At 42.4% G+C, this 24,333-nt stretch overlaps 1 protein-coding gene across 1 annotated transcript; it reads left to right on the top strand.

The window, feature by feature from the left end:
* The first annotated feature begins 1,548 nt into the window (after nt 1–1,548).
* On the top strand, nt 1,549–15,382 carry IL10RB (interleukin 10 receptor subunit beta). The gene is made up of 7 exons (XM_057410133.1): nt 1,549–1,872; nt 3,935–4,058; nt 5,729–5,898; nt 8,079–8,242; nt 10,086–10,236; nt 11,735–11,892; nt 14,248–15,382. Exons 1-7 carry the CDS (start codon nt 1,827–1,829, stop codon nt 14,458–14,460), a joined length of 1,026 nt encoding a protein of 341 aa, XP_057266116.1. The 5' UTR covers nt 1,549–1,826; the 3' UTR covers nt 14,461–15,382.
* The last annotated feature ends 8,951 nt before the right edge of the window (nt 15,383–24,333 follow it).

Below are 24,333 nucleotides of genomic sequence, written 5' to 3'. Positions count from 1 at the left end.
CATTGAAAATACACAACATGCATATTTAACAGCTATTTTTTCTAATCTCACCAGGTATGGTTCAGGTTGGATGAGCCACAGAGAAACAAAAATGAGTGTTCAGATGCAGCAGAGTAGTTACTTCATTTTGCAGTTGGATAGTGAACTATACCTTTTAGCTGTTCCAAAGCAAGTATTTCCTGTAACTCAAGTGCGAAGTTAGTTTGCAGTATAGGGCCTGTGAGTGGATGGTTCCTCAACTAGACCACTTTTTTTCCTTTTTTTTTTTTTTTCTTTTTTCGTTAGCGCTGTTGCTGGATTACTCTGGAACCTGTTTTGCTGGATGGATTGCTGTGTTTGAGTCAGAGAACTGAGTTCTACATTTGTGCAGAGAAACCTGGTCAAGTGAAATAATGGGGACAGAAACAAGAATATTCAATCTTACAGAAGAGTTCTTACTGTGAATGAAGGCATTAAATATACCGTTTTATATATTTTTAGTATAATTATGTGCAATTATTGAATACTACACTTTTAAAATGTTTTTATGATGTTAAACTGTACACTGCAGTAACTGTTAAACATTTGTGCTTCATAAAATGAAAGTTTTTTCGTATCCCTGTCTAAATTTTTACTGTGGCTCTTACATGCTACATGATTATGAGCATGTACTCCTTATACTTCTAGGTATCACACCGCTGGAAAAAAAAACCACCCAGCTTTTCTCACCTGGTGTTGCTCTGTTTAGGTACTAGTTTTCTTGCCCCAGTTTAGTAACCACAGCAGTCAGATATTCATTTGGTCAGGATAGGTGAGACCAGTTTCAGAGGTGCTGGAATGTACGCTGCTGCTGTACCTGCTTAGTTCAGAACAAAGTAAGTGTAAGTACCTGGTATCTTGAATAGCTAATTATTTGCAGATTTACACATCTGTAGCATTAGTAGATGAAACCTGCACTCACACTTACCCTGCGCCACTGGGTGCAGCTGGTGTGCATATCTCCACAGTGGTTGGTTCCAGGAAAATTGTTCACATGTAAATGAAGGCTGGGGGGCTGTGTGCAGGCCCATTTAACGACAGGAGGTGACAGATGGGCTGGAAAAAAAGTCTATTAAACCCTCACAAAGAATTGGCATTTTCAGTTGGTGACATTAATCAGTTGAGAAACAACTGGTTTTTCTCTGTGATTAATAAAAATGCTCCCTTCTTCCCCCAAGTTTATGCTGATTTTGATCAGGGATGCTAAATGGTCTGGTAGAAGTACTAGTGTTGGCATCTGGTGCGGGCCAGATCCTGAAGATAAAAGGCAAACCTTTCCTCAGGTAACATTTGTACTGACTGCCGAGGAAATTTCACTCAAGGTCAGGTTTGACGCTGTTCATCGTCTGGCCTCTGTTTATGTGTTATTTATCTATCTATCTATCCACTTTGTAACGAGCTCCCACCTCCTGCCTTCCGAGCTGCCCGCCTGAAGATGCTCTTTAGCGATCCTAAGTATCCGAGCAGCCGGCACCGCCGAGATACTTAAAGCACAGTGCCCATGAGCCCCCGGGAAGGTTTCAGGAGCTGGATGTGCTTCTGCTGGAAAGGCTTTGGAACCGGCGGGGTGAGCCGGCCGCCGTGCAGGCCGTGTCCCCTGTTGCTCGGAGGCTATCAGCCCCGCTGGCGGAGGGTTGAGCCCCGCAGCTGGGGGCGGCAGCGGAGCCGTACACCGCCCCGCCCCGCAACGGGAAGACGGAAGGGTTTCGGGGCAGCCCCGCTCCTCGTCGGAGAGGGCAGCACCCGGTGCCATGGCGCGACTTCGCTGGCAGCCCCACTGCTGAGGGAACCCCGCGCCGGGAGCCGCCATGGCCGCCCTTCGGTCTGCCCTCTGTAGCTGCCTCCTGCTCTGCGGTGAGTCCGCCCCAGGCCCGGCGGGGGACAGCGGTGGGTTGCGGCCCCCTCGGAAGAGCGACCGTCCTCCCGCGGGGAGCAAGGGGGGAGGCGGCGGCGGGGGTCTCTAGAAGCGGCCGGCTTTGTCCTCCGGGGCCACGCTGCCTCGAGATTCCCAGGACCGGCTGCTGCGCGGAGGGCGCCGAGGCGCCGGCTGGCTCCCAGGTGCCGCTGCCGGCGGGCTTTCCCCCACCTCAGAGGCTGTATCTGTGCAGGGAAACTGAAATTGCCCTTTGGACGCTGGTGCAAGTCCCGATGGTGAAAAGCGTGTGTGGAAGAGAAACCACGCTCCTACAGGCGCAACGAGCTTGGCGCGGGAGCAGCGCTGCCTGAGCTGCCGGCACGGGCTGGGCTGCTCCGGCAGCAGACACTCAGCGGGGACGGCCACGCGTTCCCCAGACAGGCCGTGGCCGAGGCTGGGGTGTGCTATGAGCAGTGTACAAACCTCCCGCTTACAAAGTGTAAACCCACAGAAGTATATTCTCATCAATTTGGGTCCACAGTGCCCAGTAAAAAATTGAGCTGGAGGCTTTTCAAGTAGGAAACACCATCTGGGAAGCGAACCTTCCAAGGCATCACGCTTACTGGGGATTTACCATCCCAGCTTCGGAGGGAGCTTCCTCAAAATGTAGGCAGCGCCCTAGCAAGGGTTCTTCATAGCAAGGACCACATCGTAGGGGACAGGAAAAGTCAGAGGCCTTGTACTAGCCAGATTTTCTTCAGCTGTGTTGTTTACACTGGGGCTTTGCAGTCCATTGTTACCTGTGCCCATCTTCCTTAGCGTCCTGCACACCTGGGGTTTTGCAGGGAGGAGACCATGTGGGAGCAGGAGGCTGGAGGTGCCTGCAGAGGGGCACAGTGTGTGCTCGGGCAGAGATCTCCGAAGGAGAGTGCCCGAGGTTGGTATGGGCGAGGGCATGTTTGTACAGGGATGGCATCTCTCGAGAAGGCTGGGGTGCAGGGAGGCAGGCAACTTCTGCTTTTATAGCTCGAAGTGCATTCAAGTTGATTTGTTGGGTGCAAGGCAAACATTGCAGGAATTGAGTCTGTGAAACAGTTTTTATTTAAGCAGGGTCTCGATTCAAAAATCGTCTGCTAAAGGTGGGTAAGCAACACATTAATTTCATGTATTTATGCATCAACTGTAGACATACAAGTTATTTATCTTAGAACGTGTGTCATTAGGTTTTATTCCTATGACATTTAAGCACTAGTCTGACCTGATGGGGATTTCTTTGCCTTTGCAAGTACGGGCCAAAATCTGTTTGATTTTAGTTTCAATATCAACAACTATTTTAAAATAATTAAATCATAATAGTAATGGTCTGTTCATCAATACTAACTTAAGAATTTCCTTTGTTCGGTTTCAATAAAGCAAGATAATTGTGTCTCCATCACTTGTGAAGAGTGCCAGTTAATGTTATATAGTGTATTTAATGGCTCTCTTGCCTTCCAAGGTAGTTTGTGTTTATCTCTTTTTCAAAAGGGTGGTTGAATAACAGCATATATAACAGCAGTGCTACTCCATGCAGTGATGACACAAACATGCTTATGGTGGGTGGATTTTTTGAATTATTTCAGCGTTATACACAGGTCTATGTATAAAGACTGTTCATGTTCCTCTTAAAAATAAAACCAAAACCAGCACATCAATCCCCACAGCTGTGTTATTTCCGTAGTGCTAGTGAAAACAACTGATTTTGACAATCTCAGTGAGAGTTCATCCATGTAGCTTTATGGGCCCTGAGTCTTAGGCAGTAACAAGTTAGTCATGCATAATAAATGATGATATCATGAAGACTGCACTTACTGGAAATCACTGATGCTGGCTAACTTGTTTTTGTTGCACAAGGTCACAAGGAAGGGTATGCATCAGGATTAAAATTAATCACATTAAAGTCTGTTTTAAAAATGTTTCTGAGGCAAGGTAGAGAAAGGAGGCTGTATTTAAGTTATGGATGATTGAGAAGTGGGCAGAGGAACATATACTAAAATGTTTGTTTGGTTTTGATTGCTCCCACAGTATCTGGAATAGTGCCAAAACCCCAAAACACAAGGATTACTTCAGTTAATCTTCGTAGCATTTTACAATGGGATGCACCTAGGTTTTACAAAGGGAATATAAGTTACACTGTCCAATCTAAGAGGTAAGTGTGGAAAGCTTGCTTTCTTTAGTCCATGTTTTACGGCTGCATGTGTTGCACACCGGATGAGGCTTCTTCATTACATCTACACGCAGAAGTTCCAAGGTAGTACACTCCCAGTTAGTGGTTGGTCAGTAATCTACAATGATTGGCTCTTAGATTCTCTGTTTAAAGGCACAGTATGGATTTCTTTCACTACACGTTTGTGAGTAAGGGTCTCTGTGGGCAAGGGTCTCTTATCTCAAGGGGGTGTGATTTTTAGTATTATAATGGAGGCAGTTCCCTTCAGTAATGCCTCGAAAGTTAGTTCCATTGCCAGCTTCTTGTTAATGAGATATATGTCATTGGTCTGAGGATGTTACCCTCCTCCGGGGCCCTTTGGCCTTTGTTCATTCAGTCATCTACTCAAAACAAGACAGTTCTTCTAAACCTTGACAGATATTCACATAGTTTCTCCTGCGGTAAACTTCGATCTTCCTACTGCAAACCCAGCATTAAAGGCAGCTTTGCACATACTTCTTTTGGAACCAGAAACACATTTTAATGTTGGCTGTTATTAGCTGTCTGTGTGTTTTTTTTCTCTATCATGAAGCTGTTACCTGTGATTCAAAGACTTAGTCCTGCAGAGTGTTCAGGACTTTATCTGATCTTTCACTCCAGTAGCAGTTTGTTCTCTGCCACCAATGCAGTCAGCTTGCCTGTGCCCTTAGTGGAAATGCCTGATGAACTGCAGGCTGGTGGCTCATCCATTCAGTGCCTTAAACTTGGGACACATTTTCTGAGGTCTCCTTTTGTCATTTTTGGTGGGTTGATTTAGCTTTGATTTGGTTTTGGCACTGTGTCGTTCCGAGTTGGTCCTTCGTGTTGGGAAAAGTGGTCTGTGCAGCTGAACCAGGGAAGGCGGCCACTTCCCCAGCGCAGTGGTGGGCTCCATACCTGCCTCTGTGCTTGGCAGCAAAACCGTGTGGTGGGGCAGAAGTCTTGTGTTCCTGCCGAAAGTTGAATTCTTTGGCCAAGACAAGGTAAAAGCCAAGACAGGATGTAAAGTGGAGATGGTGGTGCCCACAGGCAGGAGCCTTTGAGGGAAATCCCCCGTCTTAGTTGAATGAAGATTTTCCTGGGTTCTGGTAGCAAATACCTTTTGATCACTACATTCCTGCATGGGCTTTTGATGCAAACCAGAAATAGTATCATGTACTGAATGGTTGCAGTGAGTTTTCAGGCTCTGTTTTCTCAGGCTGTTCCTTATATGTGTATCTAAAATTTTCTCTGGCTTTTCCTTATACGCATATCTTAAAGACAGTTCTGAACAAAGTCCAAGTTAGACAGCAAAGCCATGCATAGCGATGCTGTCTTGATATTTGCAGACTTGTCTGATAACTACTGCCTGTTGAATCAAGGCAGTAAATGTCAATAAAAGGGCACCTATTTACTGTATCATAATTTTAATCTCTAACTTTATCATGGCTTAATAGATGCATATAAAATACTCAGTGTGTGTGTACACACTAGTAATGGTGTTTCTTCTACACTGGATCCAATTTTTCTTGTTCATGAGTCATAACTGGTTGTATTAACAAACAGATATTGCACTTTTCCAGTTAACTGAGAGGAAATATATTTATTCATGTATAATATAAACATCATAGCCATGTTGTTTCTCTTCCACACAGCATCAATTTACCTGGAGACACATACGAAAATGTGAGCACAAATTTGAGACTCACAGAGTGTGATGTCTCTTCTCTGTCTGCATATGGAGACTACATTTTACAGGTCCGAGTGGAGTCAGAAAATGACCATTCAGACTGGACGGCCATCAGATTTAAGCCAATGGATGACAGTAAGCATTTTTGTAATCTTCAGGAAAATCCACCATATTGCATGCTATTAATGCACCTTTACAGTTTGACTCCATAAGAAAACCTATAGCGTGCAGATAATTTTTAAATGTAATTACATTGAACAATAGAACCTTAGTTGTAACATTTCCAGTTTTTGAAGGCAGAAGTTGCTGTCAGAAGGCACTGTAGATTCACTATAATAGCTAGATGATAGTATTGGTACTTGAAACCTCTTTTGAGGAGGTTTTCAAAAATGTATCTTTCCCTTAAAACGAGGGTCATATCAAAACAAGGGTCATATATATTTTTCAATCAGGGAGATTCAATCTGAGCCAAGGATTCAGATGTCCTGTATATCTCAGTAAGTTCAATTACTTTCTTTTTCATTGCTATGCCAGGCAAAAAGCTTTCTTTCATTTTTTTTGTTGAAAATGTCACAGAGAAAGGTTAATTTTTAGGTAAGAAATCTTCATTACACAATACTGCCATTCTTTTAGAGAAGCTTGACAGTCTTTCATGAGAAGTGATTTAGGCATTGCCTTGCATTAGAGTGTACAACGGAGATGTTAATCATGTTGCTGTCACCTGAGCTTGGGAATGAGAGGGTGGTTTTTACCAAGTATTTTGTTTTGTACGTTCTTACTCCACTCATAAGCAAAAATCAAATTATTTTAGATTACATAGTTAATGTTACCCAAGACTTTTTCCCCTCACAGCTGTTAATACAAAACGATTCATGAAGTTTCTGTTGCATCTCATATTTGAGAAAAAACTTTACATTTCTTTTTCTTCTCCTGTTCTGCCTCCATTTGCTGAAATTTCATCATTCTGTTCCTTGGATTTCAGAATGCAATTTTACAGTTTACAGCTTTGTTTTTCAAGATTCTTTTATTACCTCTCCAAAAGTGTAATGTTGATATAATTTAATCTGCCTATAAGGGAGCACTGAAACATAGTAACATCAACATTGCAAGTATGAGCTACAGCCAAAAGAAGATGTAATACAAAAAGCATGGGTGGATTTTCAGAGTAGAGAGCAAACTTGTAAATCATTAACAGAGTTGTAGTTTGACATATAATTGAAATAGTGTGTGGCCTTCAGAGCAGGCTTGGCTTTGGAAAGGCAGCTTATTCCTGAATGGGAAACTCTAGGTATCAAACTACTTGAAAAGAACTACCTGGGAGTACTGGCCAAATCTCTGAGGAGGACATGAGTATTTTTAAGGTCGCCATAACTGATCTGAGCAGGGTATCATGATCAAAATGTCTGATATTCCTTTCTGTGTTACTATTCCTATTAGCGCTTTTTTACTAAATTCCACTCTGTATTATAGGAATAGCCTAAGAAAAGCAGAGCAGCCAAGACCCTCCTCACATTGTTTTTTGTAAGCTCAACAAACCATTCATGACCTTGCATGAATGTATGGTTCAGCGAGCAATTTGTCTGAGGCTTTTTATTATTATTTTTAATTATAGAGGCACATATTTCTAGAGGAATGCAAAATCATCTTTTTTGAGCTTTTCCTTTCTTAGACCCTTTATAGCGTGACTGCAGCCAGGCAGAACTTTGGTGAGGCAGCCAGGGTAGAGATTTTTGCTGGAATTATAGGAGACTTTAATGGAGAGCTCATTTCTGACTAAGGTGAAGTCATGAAATAATTTAGGTAGCCGCACAAAAACATAATGAGGAAAAGCCATTTACAAATGGCAAGAATATAATATTCAGTCTAAGGAGTACAAGAAATGTAGAAATAATTCAAATGCTTCAGTTTTTCAAAATTATCACAATGAAGGAAACATTAAAACACTTCACTAGAGGTCTCCTCAGAAAAGACAGATGTTGCAGCAGCTTGGCCGAGAAGGAGAAGTGAGTAATAACCTATAGAAATAGTCCTTCCGCTCCCAGGAGTCACACAGCTGGCAAAAGGGAACTGAGTTAATTTATTCTATGGGAAATGTAGTCTGCAGTAGCATCTGTTACCTAACGGCAAAAATAAATCCCTTTCAAAAGCAATTCTGTAAGGAAAGGATTTATTTATGCCTGATCCATGATAGGAAATAACTTTTTTTCTGATAAAATTCTTTAAAGCATGACTTGTGATGGGTTGTATAAAAATGTCAAACTGAAAACAACATGAAACTGAATTCTGTTCTTCTCTTCCACTGTTCTCATGTATAGCCATCATTGGGCCACCTGACGTAAAAGTGAAGTCAGAGTCTGGGTCCCTGCATGTGGATTTCATAGGTCCTTTTGCTGAGCGTGACAACTGGCCTCTGAAGCAGTATTACGGTTCATGGAATTACAGGATACTGTACTGGAAGAAAGGCAGCACTGCTTCCGGGGTATTGTGACTCCATGATTTTGATTCTTGCTTTTCTTGGTAAAGTACCATACTGATGAAGTTCTGAAAGCTAACAGTGCTGAAATAAAAATGTATGTCTGCTAACTAGTGTAAGAAAGTCTAGTCACTACAACTGCTATTCGGAGCAAATGACAGCTGTGTAGTTAAACAGTAGCATTGATATCATTTGCTCTTTCCATAATTAGAACTAACTGCTACATCATGAGACTTTGTTCTCTCAGTTCAGTGATGTGTTTATCTGCGATGCAGGCTTCCTCATCAAATCCCTGAATTTCATACATACAAGCAAGGGTAAATTTAGAAGCTGTAATGTCAGCAGTGTCTGTGATCGTGGTTACAAACTGACTTAGATTCAAATCCCATGTCATTCAAGTGTTTGTGTTCTTTGTGGGACTTTGGGCTTTGAATACCACCATGCATGAGGCTTTATATTAATTGTGGTCACCTTTACCTCTTCAATTTCCATAAGTTGTAATTTGCTTCCTTCCTCTCATGGACAGCCTCTTCCACAGACAGATGTGTTACTCAGCTTCCCACAGAATGCATGAAGAAAGATCATAAATAATATATTAATTATAGGTCATAGGTTCTATTACAGGAAAAAAAGGAAGCCCTTTACTGGAAGATACCAGTCACAGTGTAATTAGTGCTTTGTACATCAGCACAATTTTCATATAATAGGACTCCACCACATATAATTGTGATTTGTATTTGTTATCCTGGAAAAATTCTTAGGCATTCAATTGCAGGAAATGAGGGATCATCATTTCCAAAAAACAGACTACAAGAAGTGAAGGTATTTCTGCATATGGGATGCAAACTTAGGCAAATATACAGAGAAAGTGAGAGGTTCAGGTATAATCTGTGCTTATAACACCTCAGAGCAGAAGTCTGGGAAATTTTATAGGAATCAAAGAAGCAGAAGGCATAGACTATGTAACTTCATAGGTTGTTTTTCAAATAAATCCTTGCTTATAACGTTAAAACTTAGCTATACAGTCTCCTCATCCCTGAGAAAAAAGCTGTTACTGCATAATGGGCATCCTCTAGGAGCTCCTATACTCTTCAGGAACCCTATAGTTGCATGGACATAACCAGTCATGCCTCTAAACAGCAAGTTGCGTCTGCTGGCAGTCACCTAATAGCAGCCAGAAAGTCAGTGATGTGAATGGTCTCAGAGAGACCACAGCTGATACCCAAGTAGAGTTATCAGCTATTTGACACAGGCAGGGAATCTCATTCTGCCTTTAAAAGCCTTGTTCACATTGCAGCTACAACTGCTGGGATTTGTCCTACTAAATTATGAGATGTCCTACTAAAGGATGATCAGAGGGCTGGAGCACCTCTCCTATGAAGACAGGTGGAGAGAGATGGGCTTGCCCAGCCTGGAGAAGAGAAGGCTCTGGGGAAGCGTTGTAGCAGCCTTCTAGTAACTAAAAGATGCCTAAAAGAAATCTGGAGCGGGGCCTTTTAGAAGGGCAGTAGTGATAGGATGAGGGGGGATGCCTTTAAACTGAAAAATGTGAGACTTAGATTAGACATTAGTAAGAAATTCTTTACTGTGCAGGTGGCAAAAGTTGCCCAGAGAAGCTGTGGCTGCCCGATCCCTGGCCAGTGCTCAAGGCCAGGTTGGACGGGGCTTGGAGCAACCTGGTCTCGTGAAAGGTGTCCGTGCCTGCAGCAGGGGGTTGAGACTGGATGATCTTAAACCCAGACCTTCCAACCCAAACCATTCTGTGATTCTAAATGTAATCGTAATTACTTAGCCAAATGACTGGACTCATGCTTTTCTTTTTTTTTTTTTTTGTATTCTCTGTTATTAGGTAGCTCATGTAGACACTAAACATAACACTGAAATCCTCTCTCAGTTGGAGCCATGGACGATATATTGTATTCAAGTGCAAGCAGTTATCCCCGAGTGGAACAAAACAGGGGAACTGAGTGAAGTGCTGTGTGAGCAGACAACCCACAACGGTAATACCGGGTGCAGCGCGGAAGGACACACACTGTAGGGAGCTGGGAAATGTGTAGAGCCATTCAGAATGGCTGCCAGTGTAACATGTGAAACTTCCAAAAATGGATGTGTTTGTTACTTCGGTATTGTTTGGTGGTTAATAGCTATGTACCTTTGGAGTGCAGGAATTGGAAACAAAGTGAAAACTACAAGCAATATGGCACCAATAGCACGATGCTTTACTTCACTCCAGAACCCTCTATGTTCCTCATACTCTGCAAATCAGAGTTAAATGGAGCACGTACTCTGCACTAATCATTCTGTGTCTGAATTTCTTTTACCTTCAGCTGTATTTATTATCCTATGAAAGTCTTTGTTGTGTATTTGTCACTGAGAAAGGAATTGGCCCCTGTTTTGCAGTCTGCTTCACCTGTGGTGACAATGCCCATGCTTGTCACTAGGGCAGGCCATGCTGCTCTTTCTCTGTGAAACACAGCATGTCCTAATCAGTAATATGAACAAGTATTTTGTTCAGGCACTTTCATTCTCATTTTGAAGGTAGTTACGTAAGAAAAGCACTTCCCGACCATGCCACCTAGGCTGCTGTCTGTGGAGTCCAGCAATTAACCACCATGTGGTCTGACCCTGTTGCCTTAGCAGGGAACTTCATGTCCCCAGTTAAAGAAAGGATGATACACAGTATGTTTCTGAAAAAGTCAGTATTTCAGCTAACACGCCCTCAAATAACGTGAAAAATCAGAGGCAGAGGCACCACAAGAAGGAAGCTCTCTGTGGGAGCTGCTGGGCTAAGCTGTTTCTCTAAGTTTTTTTTCTTGTAAAATATTTCCTCACATATTTCTCCTACATGAATACTACCTGCATGCACTCAGTTGAATTGCATGTTGGTTTTGGTGGTGGTGTTCCTTGTTAGTTCATGGCTAGACCAGTGCTTAGCATGCATAGGTTGGTTTAAAACATTTATACAGGGATGTATGGACACATCTCAGTTCCCATTGCCTGTTGTGAAATCTCCAAGCATGCCTTTCTTTTTAATGGCTAAGCAGTTTTGAATGTTATGGTCATTTTTCCCTTGCTGCCTTTACTTTGCTGCCATTTTTACATGATACTGCCTTATGGATGCTTCTGTTGGTCTTTTTTCCTTTAATCATTTGCCTAGTCTTGCATGTAGAATCACCTGTACATATAACCATAAATGTCTACATATGCTGGCTTGTAAGGTTGTATTGAGAACTTCAACTCAACCTATTCAGGCTAAAAATTTAAGAGCTAATAAGTATTTTACATCTGAAAATGAAGACTTATTTTTGCAGTTACGATTTTGTGATAGTTTGGTTTGGGGTTTGGGGGTTTTGGGGTTTGTTTGTTTTTGGTTGGGTGGCTTTTGGTTTGATTTGGTTTTAGTTCCATGGAGAAAGTCATAAATTGAAAAGAATGTATCCAGAAATTAATAATCACAGGTTTAAGTTTGGTTTGGTTTGTTTTTATCTTGTCTTGCAGGTGTAACTCCTGTGTGGATAGTTGTGACCATTCTTATAGGATCAATGTTGGTCGTTGTGATATCTGTTCCTGTCTGTTTCTTTTTGGTTTTGTATCTGTATCGACTCACCAAACATGTTTTCTGTCCTTCATATGTTTTCCCACAACACTTGAAAGAGGTTTGTTTTCTACCTAACACAGTTAAAATTGGCAGAAGCGGTTGCTTTTCAAAAGCTTTCTGCGCCAAAACCTTTAGAGCTTCTTTTATTTCACCTTTTTTCATTTGCACCTGATTGTGAGCCGTCTGTAAAGTGCAGGCTGTTCTGAGGGGGGGATAGACTAGAAGGAGCAATGCTGGTTATCTGTTGTCATACAATTGTGTACAGTGAAACTCACTCTTCTGCCAAACACAAAAGCCATTCAAGTGAGTGTAAATGATGAAGTTGCGAACTTTAGGAAAAGCTGACAAAGGAAGGTACTTTTCTGTGTGAGAAAGGTAGTGGAAGTTAGTTCATTTAATATTTAATTTCTGGTGTTATAAGGTCATGCATTTTGTATGTATGTTATATTCCAAGTTCTGTGGAGCTGCATAGGCGTAAGTAGCAGTGATATTAGACTTCTTTTTGAAGTATACTGATGTGTAATAAACTCTAAAATACTGTCATCTTGAACCGTTCTGCACAGAATGGTCCAAAATGTTTAAAGCTGAACAATTTAAAAACCTGGCATAGGCTTTTATTCCTAAAGTAACTGCATAATTTTCAACGTGAAGCTTTCTACGGTTTAGAAACAAGATGTTTTCTTTCATTTTAAAATGAAGAATAACAGGTGTTAACCTTCTCTTCCTCTTTTGAGGTTGTAAACAATTGAAATATGTCTCCCCATCTCATTTTAGACTCAAAATTGCACATTGAAAGGAGGTTCTTTCACAAACACAGTAATGAGTTTTAACTTCAGTGAAGAATGTAGTGAAGTCTGAAGGTTCAAAATCAGTGAATGTTAGCCACTACTACTGGGGAATACCACTGACCCTTGTTACCCATATAGCAACATAAAAAGGTTGTATCAGAATCCCCTCCAAGAAACAAGGCTATAAAGATTGTTACATACGCCAAAGTTAGCAGCTGTGCTGAATTTCATAGAATCATAGAATAGTTAGGGTTGGAAAGGACCTTAAGATCATCTAGTTCCAACCCCCCTGCCATGGGCAGGGACACCTCACACTAAACCATGTCACCCATTTCCTGCAGTTTCTCTCATCCTTCATTTTGACTTGGAGTTCATCAGATGAAGGCTTTGCAGCAGACTTAGCAATTGTCTTGCACTTTAAGTTGAGCGCATGCTCAGTGCACAGTGAGAACCCGGAGCAGAGCTGCTGGGAAGGTAGCATTGCTCTTATCAATACAGGATGTGGTCAGATTTCATTTTGCTCACAAGCTTCTCACAAGAAAGGGAGAATTTTCATTTTGTGCTGGTGGGTTATAAAGGTAAATCAAAGTAATCAAAGTCAGTCGTGCCTACCTAAAATTACATTTATCAAAGGCAGTGGTTTCACTACATGAACATTTGAGATTGCAGGTTACTGACAGAACATTTCAAATCACAGTTTGCTAGAAGAAGGTCTAATAGTAACATTAGGTTATTATTGGGGGGGGGGGGGGTGGGGTGTATTTTGTAAATACAATGAGCGGGGCTCCTGATAGAGCATCTTGTTTCTTATGTAAAATATGCTAAAGTAATAGACAGGGGTCAGGTTACAAGAACACAACACAGTTGTACTCTTCCAGCCACTAGCATTAAAATGAATTGCCATTTCAGCTGACAAAGCAAGTGGTTAACATGTTATTACGATGTTGAGTAGGTGTGCAGTTCTTGTTGACATTCAAAATGTTGACAGTCATGACATCCTGTGAAGTCCATGTTGATTCTTGAGGTTCCATCTTACCAGTAGAACAGGGAGTGAGAGGAAGCTGTGATTTTCTGGTACTAAAATTAAGTCATTTTTCTCACTGAACTGCATAGCCTTGCAAAGTTCCGTCCCTCACCTTTCCTTAACAAAATGGTTATGGTTTATGTTGACATTTAAAGCATCACCGTTTGATGTCTGCACAGACAGCTCTCTGAGATGGCAGGAGCAGTTCACATCTCTTGAAGCTGTTTGGCAAATCTCTCTGCAAACTACTTCACCCACAGCCAAGTCACCATTTTTAGGTTTTTTGTTTCCAAACAAAACCTAGGTTTTTGTTTTTTGGTTGTTGTTTTTTGTTGTGTTTTTTTTTTAAGAAAGTTTATATTCCAAAGAAATCACTAACACCTAGGATATTTTCTTGCAAATAAAGGCACTTCTGCCTTGCTTCCAAGCCTTGCACAGGATGTTAAAGTGAGCAGGCAGGTTATTAGGTTGTTGCCGCTCTGAGACTTCTTAGGATTGAAAAAAGCAATTGATGTGTGGAAAATAATGTAAAACATATTTCTAAGCAAACAGGATGGTATGGCTGGTGCCATCTAACTCTCATTTCCTCTTCCCTTCACAGTTCTTGAACAAGCCTTCCAGTGGTTCACAGATTTTTTCTCCAGTCCCACAAGAAGAACATCTCTTTTATGACAAGCTAACTGTCATTTCGGAAGAATCCAAAAGTCACAGTGATGAGAGTGGAGATGAAGCCAGCAAGACACCGGAGCACCTTCAGGACTCTGAACAAGAAAATTCTGATTCAAGAATAGTATCAGTTTCAGAAAAGGCCTGAATGCACTCCTCATACTTCACTCAGACCAAAGGAAAATCAAATGGTCTGTTGAACTTATCTTCTACTTGCTACAGTCTTAAGACAGTAAAAATGAATACATGAAGATGTGTACACAGACTTTTGACAGACATACTATTTTTTTGAGTACAAGAAACTTGACTATAAATGAGGAATTAAGCAATACGTAATTTTTGCTACTGTTTGTAGTGGCTCACTTTTAATTTGTAGCAATACCTGACACTGTCATGACATTAATTTAATGAGCAATTACATATAATACTAGTTAATTTAACTTTGATGAACTATTTATTGCAGAAGTTAATAAAACTGAAACTTTATATAAGGTTTGTAAAAGAAAATCCTATTTTGTAAAGTAAGACCTGATCTGACTCATTTTTTATAATGAGAAATTGTGTGTATTTCTTAAGGATATCCCTAGTGGTGTGATCTTTTTATTAAATGTTTTTTTTACCTGATGCAAAGTTGTAAAGTTATTCTGATGGTATGAACTTGGTATGAATAAACCAAACACAAATACTCAGTGTGTTTTGCAGTGCAAGATGTTACTCATATCTCATTGCTAAGGATAATGGGAGTGTACCGGTGGACTGTTTGATAGCCCTCCACGTTCAGGTATTGCTCACTCCCCTGAGCCTCTGCCCCCCAGTTTCTATGGCTAATTAAATTTTGGCTGCCTAATCTAGAGTCCAGTGGAAAACTGCAGTTAAAGTGGGAGTTAAAAGGTAGGTTCATTTTATTTATCTACTGAAACATCGTCTTAGTTAACAACAAAAGAAAATCCAGGTTGATGTGACTCCCATATTACATAATATAATCTCATTGGCATGTGAAGGTTACATCCATGCTAACGCTGGGGCATAAAGAGTGACCCTTGCACTGTGTACTGATTTTGTGATGCGAGTCTTTTTGCGTGTATTATTACAGCAAAAGAGAGTGAAAAAGAAAATTCTGTCAGCAGAAGTAACGAGTGAAGTTGTGCGTAAAGCATAATGTTATGCTGGCATTGCAACATTTTGGGCTATGTTTTTGAGGTTTGTTAATTAATGCATGCATACACGCTTCTGGGGAACCATTGCAGGAGAAAACATGAGGAAAACAGGCATTGATTCTTTGTACCACTTTGTAATCTGCCACGTCTTTCCTGCACTTGTTGATTTTCATCATGTTCTGGTTCAGTGTGAATATGGAAGAAATGAGGAAGGATTTTCATTTCAGTTTTTCTTTAAGGCATTTGTTTCATTGGTGCTTTTCTTCACATCTCACCAAAGCTGCTCTGTGAGTGCTGATCCCAATGACAGTCAATGTCCTGTGTCTTGTATGCCTCTCCACTGCAAAAATTCAGTTCCCCATGTGTTCCCTACCCTTTCTACCACAGTAGCAGCTTATTCTGTGAAATGGTTTTGGTGGGGTTTTTTTGGCTTTCAGAAGACAAAAAACACCCAGCATAGATTGTGTGGCCAACGCATGTGCTAGCTAGCTGGCCAGCTGCTGCCAGAAGAGAAAAGGGTTGAGATTTCCCTGCCTTTTCCTCACTCTTTTAGTAGAGCTGCTTTCATCTATCTAGTGGCTTATTTTCATAGAAGAGCAGGAAGTTGTTATCTATCAAGTGTGGCTGAAATCAATCAGCTGGTTCAAAGGCTATGATGACGGCATAGACAAGGCAGTCCTACGTGATTTATCACTTCATTACAGGTTCAATGGTAAGCCAAACTTGGGGAGAGAAAAAAAAAAAAAATTGGCTATTCCAAGAGAGAGTCTTTTTAGATTAAAGCAGGAAGAATGTGTGCAACAACATCGCCTCTGAACTTTTGAAAGGTTGGCTTCTCCCATTTAAAAAGAGGAAGCGTTTCCCCTAGTGTTTGCCAATACCAATTGTGCTATCACATGAGAGGAGAGAGAAAGACTGTTCTCAGAATGCTGCTTCCTCTTTCAATGCATCAGACAAGGGGAGAAAGGAAGGATTTGTTCTGACCAGTTTCTTTGTTTAACTTTTCTTTGATATGGAACATGATGTCTCTAAAGAAACAGCTGCTTTAAGTTTATGTGAGCCCATCTTCAACCTATATAAGATCTATATCATTGTCACAAAGCCTTTATATAGTGAATTCCAGATTGCAAAATATGTAAGATTCCAGCTGCACCACAACTAGCATAAAATAGGAATGAATTCTGCAACTCTGTATCTCAGTAGGTTGATGAAGTTTCCAGAAAGACCTGCACAATCCTAGCAAAGGTTCAACCCTCAGGCATACCATGCTCCAGTTGTCTGAGGACATCAAGCTGACAGAGCTGTTAGACTACGCTGTCGCTGGTGGCGTTCTAATGCAGGTAAGTTGGTAAATAAAGTTAGGAAACTATATGCCACACAAAACAAGAGTGAAGTCTCCAATGCAGAATATATGCCTCTCTGAAAGGGCAGAGAGACAGCCTGTGATTGTCTGGTGCCAGAAATCTTACTTCACACAGAGCTAACCTTGCAGTCAGGGCATCCTGCAACACTGATATCTGTTTGCTTGTCTGCTCATCCTTTGGTCATATAAGCATCCAGCATGCGCATTTGTGAGTGCAGTGAAGCATTGTTAGTTTTCCTGGTTATAAAGGAATTCAGAAGTAATATTAAATAATGATTTGACTTTTGCAGTACTGTGATGAATGCTTTGTTGCTGACTTCTCAACTCAGGTCAAATCACTTGGCTGCACTGTCCTTCTCACTCCCTCAGCTCTTAAATGAGGATTATGTTATGCAGGTACCACAGTGATGGGAGAGACAGATGCCTCCTAAGTAAGCAGGCAAACACCATGTGAGTAATGACAGAGAAAGCAGGAGAGGGGCAAGGCCTGTAGCTAATGTACAGCACCCGAAAAATCTCAGCAAGATCCTCTTGAAGGGGACAGGGGAAGCTGTACCTACAGTGACTGTTAGAAGACAAGTTAACTTGCTGAACCAGGCAAGGTATTTCTTGGATAACTCCAACGGTCTTTGCTAAATTCCACTCTTCTGACCTCAGAAGAGGGTTTATGACTAAAATAACAGCAACAAGCTGTACTTCAGAGCTCCTACGTGTGCTGCTCATTGAGACCTGACTTGCAGTAAACATGGAGCAAGTTCACCTCCAGGCATGATCCACAGCAGTTGAAGGAACCTGACAGACAAATGAGGTTGTTCCTTGCCACAGAGCAATCAGTCAGATTGAACTGCAAATTAGAATGAGAAGGGATATTGAAATATTTTGGAAAACTTGACCTGCTATTATGTAGCTTTCCTCAATGGGAAGTACCCCAATCCCAAAGAGAACAAAGTCTCAAAAGCAAATTTTTTAACACATGAAAAAAGAAACAGGGGAGGGAGGGAGAAGGCACACATCTATTTTTATGAAGTGGGGTTTCATGTAAGCACAGGAGTCCAACCCCACTTTGTCCAAGAAATGTAGAAATAGCGTCCAAACTTCCAAATGCAGTCTTGGGAAAGAAGTGGAAAGAAGCAGGGTTTGGTTTGGTTTGGTTTGGTTTTTAATATATACTTCACTTTTAACATTTTGAGCTTCCAAAACTATGTAGAAAAACTATCACTCAGCTGCAGAGTATCAATATATTCGCAAAAGTTTGCTCTAATTCTTTTCAATGAACACCAGCAAACATTGTGCAAGAGGCAGAACCAGTAGGTTATATTTTGACTTTAGTAAGATTTTTCATAATATCTTACAAGATACTGTCACAGACACATTAAGGAGTAATGAATAATTTGTGCTATGTCCATGACAGAGATGAAAATAGTTAGAAGACCACAAGAAGACAGAGGTGAGGAAAAGTTTTCTAATGATGAAAACAGAAAAAGTATAGGAAATATTGCCTGAGAAGTGGCATATTAAAAAAAAAACCAACCAAACAAAACCTACAAAACCAACAGCTAAGCCCAAATGAACATTAGGAAGGGGGGAGATACAACTGATCCTGCCTTGAGCCTGTACAATGAAATCCCTAAGGTGCTTCCTTCCCTGAGCTTACGTTTCCGTGCTTTTCAAACAAGATGAAATGCTGTATTTCCTTCTTTTATCCTGTTCCAGAGCTGACATGAGAAGAAACAAGCAAATGATTTCTCCTTTGTCTGTCAGCCAACTGAAATAAATTCAGTGAGGCCTGTGTGGCTTGGTTTCCTCCATCACATGTATGTTTTAGTACTGATGACCACAGGTGCACACATCGTCTTCCTTTCTGTTTGGTTGCCTGTGCACTGGAGATAGAGCATCTCTTCTAACAGATTGTACCAACATCAGGTTTTGTTTCTTTGTTCTATAATATCAGTGAGGAAGCTGTATTCAAACTTACCAGAATACAAACTGTAAATATTACAATATATTTGGTAGGTTATGAAATATTTCTACAAGTAATAAAATAGTAAGCTACGTGTAGTTCGTTAACAGGAGCACAAAATAGTTACAGTGAAGTGTGGTTTACATAAAATGACTTGCCATAAAAAATGTTTCCCTATAAACTGCCTGAAGACAAGATAATAAATTATCACAGAATAAATCTGACTCAAGGTCAGAAATGCAATGCCATATCCCCTAAACGTCATGTTATACCCGTGTACTTATCTTCTACAGGCTCAACCATAATGCATCACTTATTTTGTAATAGCTCACTCTTGATGTGCAGAATGTAGATTTGGTTAGGTTTGGGTTCAGTTTGTTTTTTTCTGGCAAGGCTTTCATAGCTGAGCAGACTTTACCATGATCAGCTCTGCCTTACAGATGTTTTTAACCAAACTCATCATTTTAGTATCACAGTACCCTGTACCTTTCAAGAATACATTTTGCATAATTCCTACAGCCAGCTCTTACCTTCAACAGGCACAGATTTCCTCCCACTAAGATGAAAAAAAACCCAAAAAGCACTAAGTATATATGTCAGCTTTTAGCACTTCACAATAGTGCTGGTAGTCACGTACACTCAGTCACCAAAATCTTCAGATGTCCAGAGCCTTCCTCTCATCCCTTAGCAACTGCTGCCAGCACAGCCCATAGCCCTGCACTCCCTACCTTGGTCCCAAGAGTCTGTGGGAAGCTGAGAGAGACCCTATGAACCACTCCGATAGCAGCAGCCTGCTCCTGGTGTTGCTCACATCTCTGCAGCAACAGGCTGCAGGTGCAGAAGGTGTCTGTCCAAGTGTTCCTGTGTGTCTTGCATCAGAAAACATGACACTTCCATGAAACAGTGAACCTTATGTGCATGTTTTGCACACATGGTCTGCACACATACAGCAAATCCAGCAGCCCTGGGAAAGGGAGGAATGACCCTTGAGAGACACATCTGCTGCTTGTTCACAGTAATGACCATCTTATGATGGGAAAGAGCTGTCTAGAGCTGCCTCTGTTGGACCCCATAAGGGTGTACTCCTCCTGATCTGGAGAAGCATAGCATCAGTGATGCACAAAGTGAAGGCCTGTTTGGTGTCAGCCATTAACACTGCAGACATAAGAGTGTGCCACTTGAGTTCCTTCTCAAGGAAACTGCTAACCTAGAGAGCCCTAGTTCTTGTGAGGAGCACAGCCACTCGAGATCACCAAAGAACTGTCCACAACAGACTGCCACCAGAAAGGCTTGTCTCCTGAAAATGGCATGCCTGATTCCTATGTGTCGTGGTTTAAACCCAGTCAGGTAACTCGTTCACTCACTCCCCCCCCTTCTTTCCCTCCCCCTACTCCAGGAGGGACGGAGAGGAGAATCGAAAAGAATGCAACTCCCACGGGTTGAGATAAGAACAGTTTAGTAACTAAGGTATAACACAGATCACTACTGCTACCACCAATGATAATAATGATAAAGGAAATAACAAGGGAAGAGAATACAACACCTCAGCATCAGCCGACCGATAACTCGCCCCCCAAGCCCGACCAAGCACCGACCGATACCTCCTCCAGCCCTGCAGTCTCCCAGCCCTTCCGGCTAACTCCCCGTTACATCCTGGGCATGACGTGCTGTGGTATGGAATACCTCTTTGGTCAGTTTGGGTCAGGTGTCCTGTCTCTGCTTCCTCCCTGCTTCCCCTCCTCCCTGGCAGAGCACGAGGCTCACAAAGTCCTTGGCCAAACCAAAACATCGCTATCAGCTCTGTTCCCAGGCTGAAAGTCAAAACACTGCACTGCATCAGCTACCAAGAAGGGGAAAAATGACTGCTACTGCTGAACCCAGGACACTATGAACTAATAAAAGGTTGCCATTTCACCCCATTTATCAAAGAGCACTGACAGTACAACCGCTACGCTGAATGTTGCTTTGAAATCCTCCTGTTGAGATTGCAAAGGCACTTCAGCAATGCTCCTCTGCTGAGTTGAGTTTTTTTGCAGCTTCAGAAAAAGGATAAATAACAGCCTTTGTATCAAAGAGCAATGAGTTTTCACAAAATCGCACAGGAAGTTGTGGTGAAGCTGACAATACTTCACAGATTATGTCCTACTTTGTTACCTTCATCACAACATGCTTTCTCCTCACTGACTGTCCACTGACTATGTCATAGGATAATCATGAAAGATATGATGGCCCACACCAAGTGGTACGTCATAGGCTATTATTCACTATTATTCTGTTACACAATAAATACACTTCCACATTATATATTGAATTGCATATTTATTGATGCAAACAAATTAGTAATGGAAACTAGGAACTAAAATTATGTTGATTGTTTAAACACTCCATAAACTGTTTTTTGTTTAAAGAAGTTGTGCTAGGTACAAGAACTGGTATCATACTAGAGAACACTAGACATTGTGCATTTCAAAGGACATGGTTATCCACAACCTCTTGTCCACAGAGTTCACTGTAATGGTATCAGCCTCTTCTCAATCATCAGATATTTTGACAGGACAACTTTGGAGCTTTTACATCCCTGAGCTGGGTAATGCTGCATATATGTTCATTCATTTACAGGAATCAATAGCATCTGCATTTTGTAAGTACAATTAGATACTAATGGTATTGGCTTTTAACAAGCAAAACTGCCATTGGGGTTAGCTGCTCATGACCGTCTCAGAAAAGGAAATCATTGAAAGGTTATCATATAGGAAAAGACGATGCAAACCATAGAAATACTTTGGATCAAATTTTGCCATCTTAGATGGTAGAAGTGATTTGCCTCATGGACTCAAGAAGGATCCCTGCACTTACAACCCAACATAAACTTAATTTTGTGGATTTTTGCATCTTGCCCTCTAGCTACCCTCAAGCATTTCTTAAGACCTTGTCGTGGTTTAAACCCAGTCAGGTAACTCGTTCGCTCACTTCCCCCCCTTTCTTGCCCTCCCCCTGCTCTCGGAGGGACGGAGAGGAGAATCAAAAGAATGCAACTCCCACGGGTTGAGATAAGAACAGTTTAGTAACTAAGGTATAACACAGATCACTACTGCTGCCACCAATGATAATAATGATAAAGGAAATAACAAGGGAAGAGGATACAACACCTCAGCACCAGCTGACCGATAACTCGGCCCCCAAGCCCGACCAAGCTCCGACAGATACCTCCTCCAACCCTGCAGTCTCCCAGCCCTTCCAGCTAACTCCCAGTTACATCCTGGGCATGACGTGCTGTGGTATGGAATAGCTCTTTGGTCAGTTTGGGTCAGGTGTCCTGTCTCTGCTTCCTCACAGCTTCCCCTCCTCCCTGGCAGAGCATGAGGCTCACATTCGTTGGCCAAACCAAAACATCTCTATCAGCTCTGTTCCCGAGCCGAAAGTCAAAACACTGCACTGCACCAGCTACCAAGGAGGAGAAACATGACTGCTACTGCTGAACCCAGGACAGACCTACAGGCCAAAAGAGTTAAAGCTCTAGTTACATATCGCTTTATCAGTATCCCAAAGAGCCTGGGCTTAGCAGATGTGCTCAGAGCACGTGTAGCACCTCACAGGAAAAGACATCAACAGCAGCTAAGAACACCTTTATTCAGAAGTACACCTGGAAGGATAATCATCTCCTCAAGCAACAAAAAACTGCAATGTTTATTAAATACCTAGGATGTAGAGGACACAGACCTTTTCCTACCAGAGTTTCAAATCCTCATCTCTGTACACATTGCTGTGACCACTTAAAAGCTTCTTGCTTTGAGAGGGTAGGAAGCGAAAGGTAAAACCTGACTTCTACCCTCCCAACCACTGCAGCTGGGCAATCTCATGAAAAACATGAAACAGAAAAGATGAGGTTTTTAGTCATAAAACCAGAACTTCTGCCTGCAAAAAAGCGAGATGGGTCCAAGCCCCACTTCAGGAACTGCAGCATGCATGCTACATTCAATACTTCACTGCAGTATTCATTCAACCGGACTGCACCACAACACAAATTTTCCCCAGACGCGTGCCCTATTGAACGAGAGGAATTACATTCCCTCTCCATGACTCAATGCATCTTGTGGTTTCCCGATTTTTAATTTTATTTTTGATTAAGCTGGATGGGGCATTTTTTTGTGACCTGTGTGAATGGGCTCTATCGACATTTATAGAATCATAGAATAGCTAGGGTTGGAAAGTGCCTTAAGATCATCTAGTTCCAATCCCCCGCTGTAGGCAGGGCCACCTTCCACTACACCAGGTTGCTCAAAGCCCTGTCCAGCCTGGCCTTGAATGCTTCCAGGGATGGAGCATTACAAACTCCTTGGGCAACCCATTCCAGTGCCTCAACCACCCTCACAGTAAAGAATTTCTTCCTTATATCTAACCTGAATGTCTCCTGTTTTAGTTTGAACCCATTACTCCCTGTTGTAACACTACAGTCCCTGATGAAGAGTCCCTCTCTGGCACCCTTGTAGGCCCCCTTCAGACACTGGAAGATTGCTATGAGGTCTCCCTGCAGCCTTCTCCAGGCTCAACAGCCCAAATTTTCTAAGCCCAGGTTTTCTTTTCCACAGGTTGGGATGAAGTAACAGTGACCAGAAAAGGGCAGAACAACGGGTGGAAACACAAGCGCTGTTAAGACAGCACATCAGAGCTGCCCAACCACTAACCCCCATCCCGGAGGGCAGAGGTCCTGTTAGCCCTGCATGAACCAGGACACCAAGCATCTCCGCTGCCAACAGCGGGCCGCCTGCTCACACCGACCGCAGCATTAGCTTACATTTCTTAGCGCACACCCAGCAGCGCGGACGCTGCTGGGCGCAGGTAAGAAAGCGGAGCTGTGCTCTGAAGCAGATAAAGCAGCCCTCCGAGGAACGCTCTTCCCCACCCGCCGGGAGGCACGGGGCAGCTCGGCACTGCCCGCGCTGCCCACAGACCAGGTGATCGGCCTCTCCGCTGACGCTCCGGCTTCAACCGGCCGCAAGGAACAGGTCCCCATGCTGGGCGAGCTGCACCAGCCTCATAGCAGTGAAGTGCTGGAGCGGGTCCAGAGAGCTAGTGAAGATTCTGGAGCACAAGTGTGATGAAGAGCAGCTGTGGGAACTTGCGGGGGCTTAGTCTGGAGAAGAGAAGGCTCAGAGGGGACCTTATCGCTCCCTACAGCTACCTGAGAGGAGGTTGTAGTGAGGTGGTGTTGGTCTGTTCTCCCAAGTAACAACTAGTAAGGCAAAAAAAAGGTAATGGCCCCAAGCTGCACCAGGGTAGGTTTAGACTGGATATTAGGAAAAAATTCTTCACAGAGAGGGTGCTCGGGCATTGGAACAGTCTGTGCAGGGAAGCGGTGGAATCACCGTCCCTGTAAACGTTCACAAACCGTGCAGATGAGGCCCTCACTGCCATGGTTTAGTGATGGACTTGGCAGTGCTGCGGTAACGGTTGGACTTCATCTTGAAGTTCTTTTCCAACCAAGCTGATTCTGTGATTCACGGGTAGGCGGCAGAACCTGGGAACATGCGCAACTGCCGC

Source organism: Pezoporus wallicus, unplaced genomic scaffold (assembly GCF_028554395.1).
Source record: "Pezoporus wallicus isolate ANWC-B61680 ecotype Strahan unplaced genomic scaffold, APGP_CSIRO_Pwel_v1 contig_7011, whole genome shotgun sequence".
NCBI classification, from domain to species: Eukaryota; Metazoa; Chordata; class Aves; order Psittaciformes; family Psittacidae; genus Pezoporus; species Pezoporus wallicus.
The sequence above is the reverse complement of the archived record's forward strand: the minus strand, read 5'-3'. Positions and strand labels throughout refer to the sequence as shown.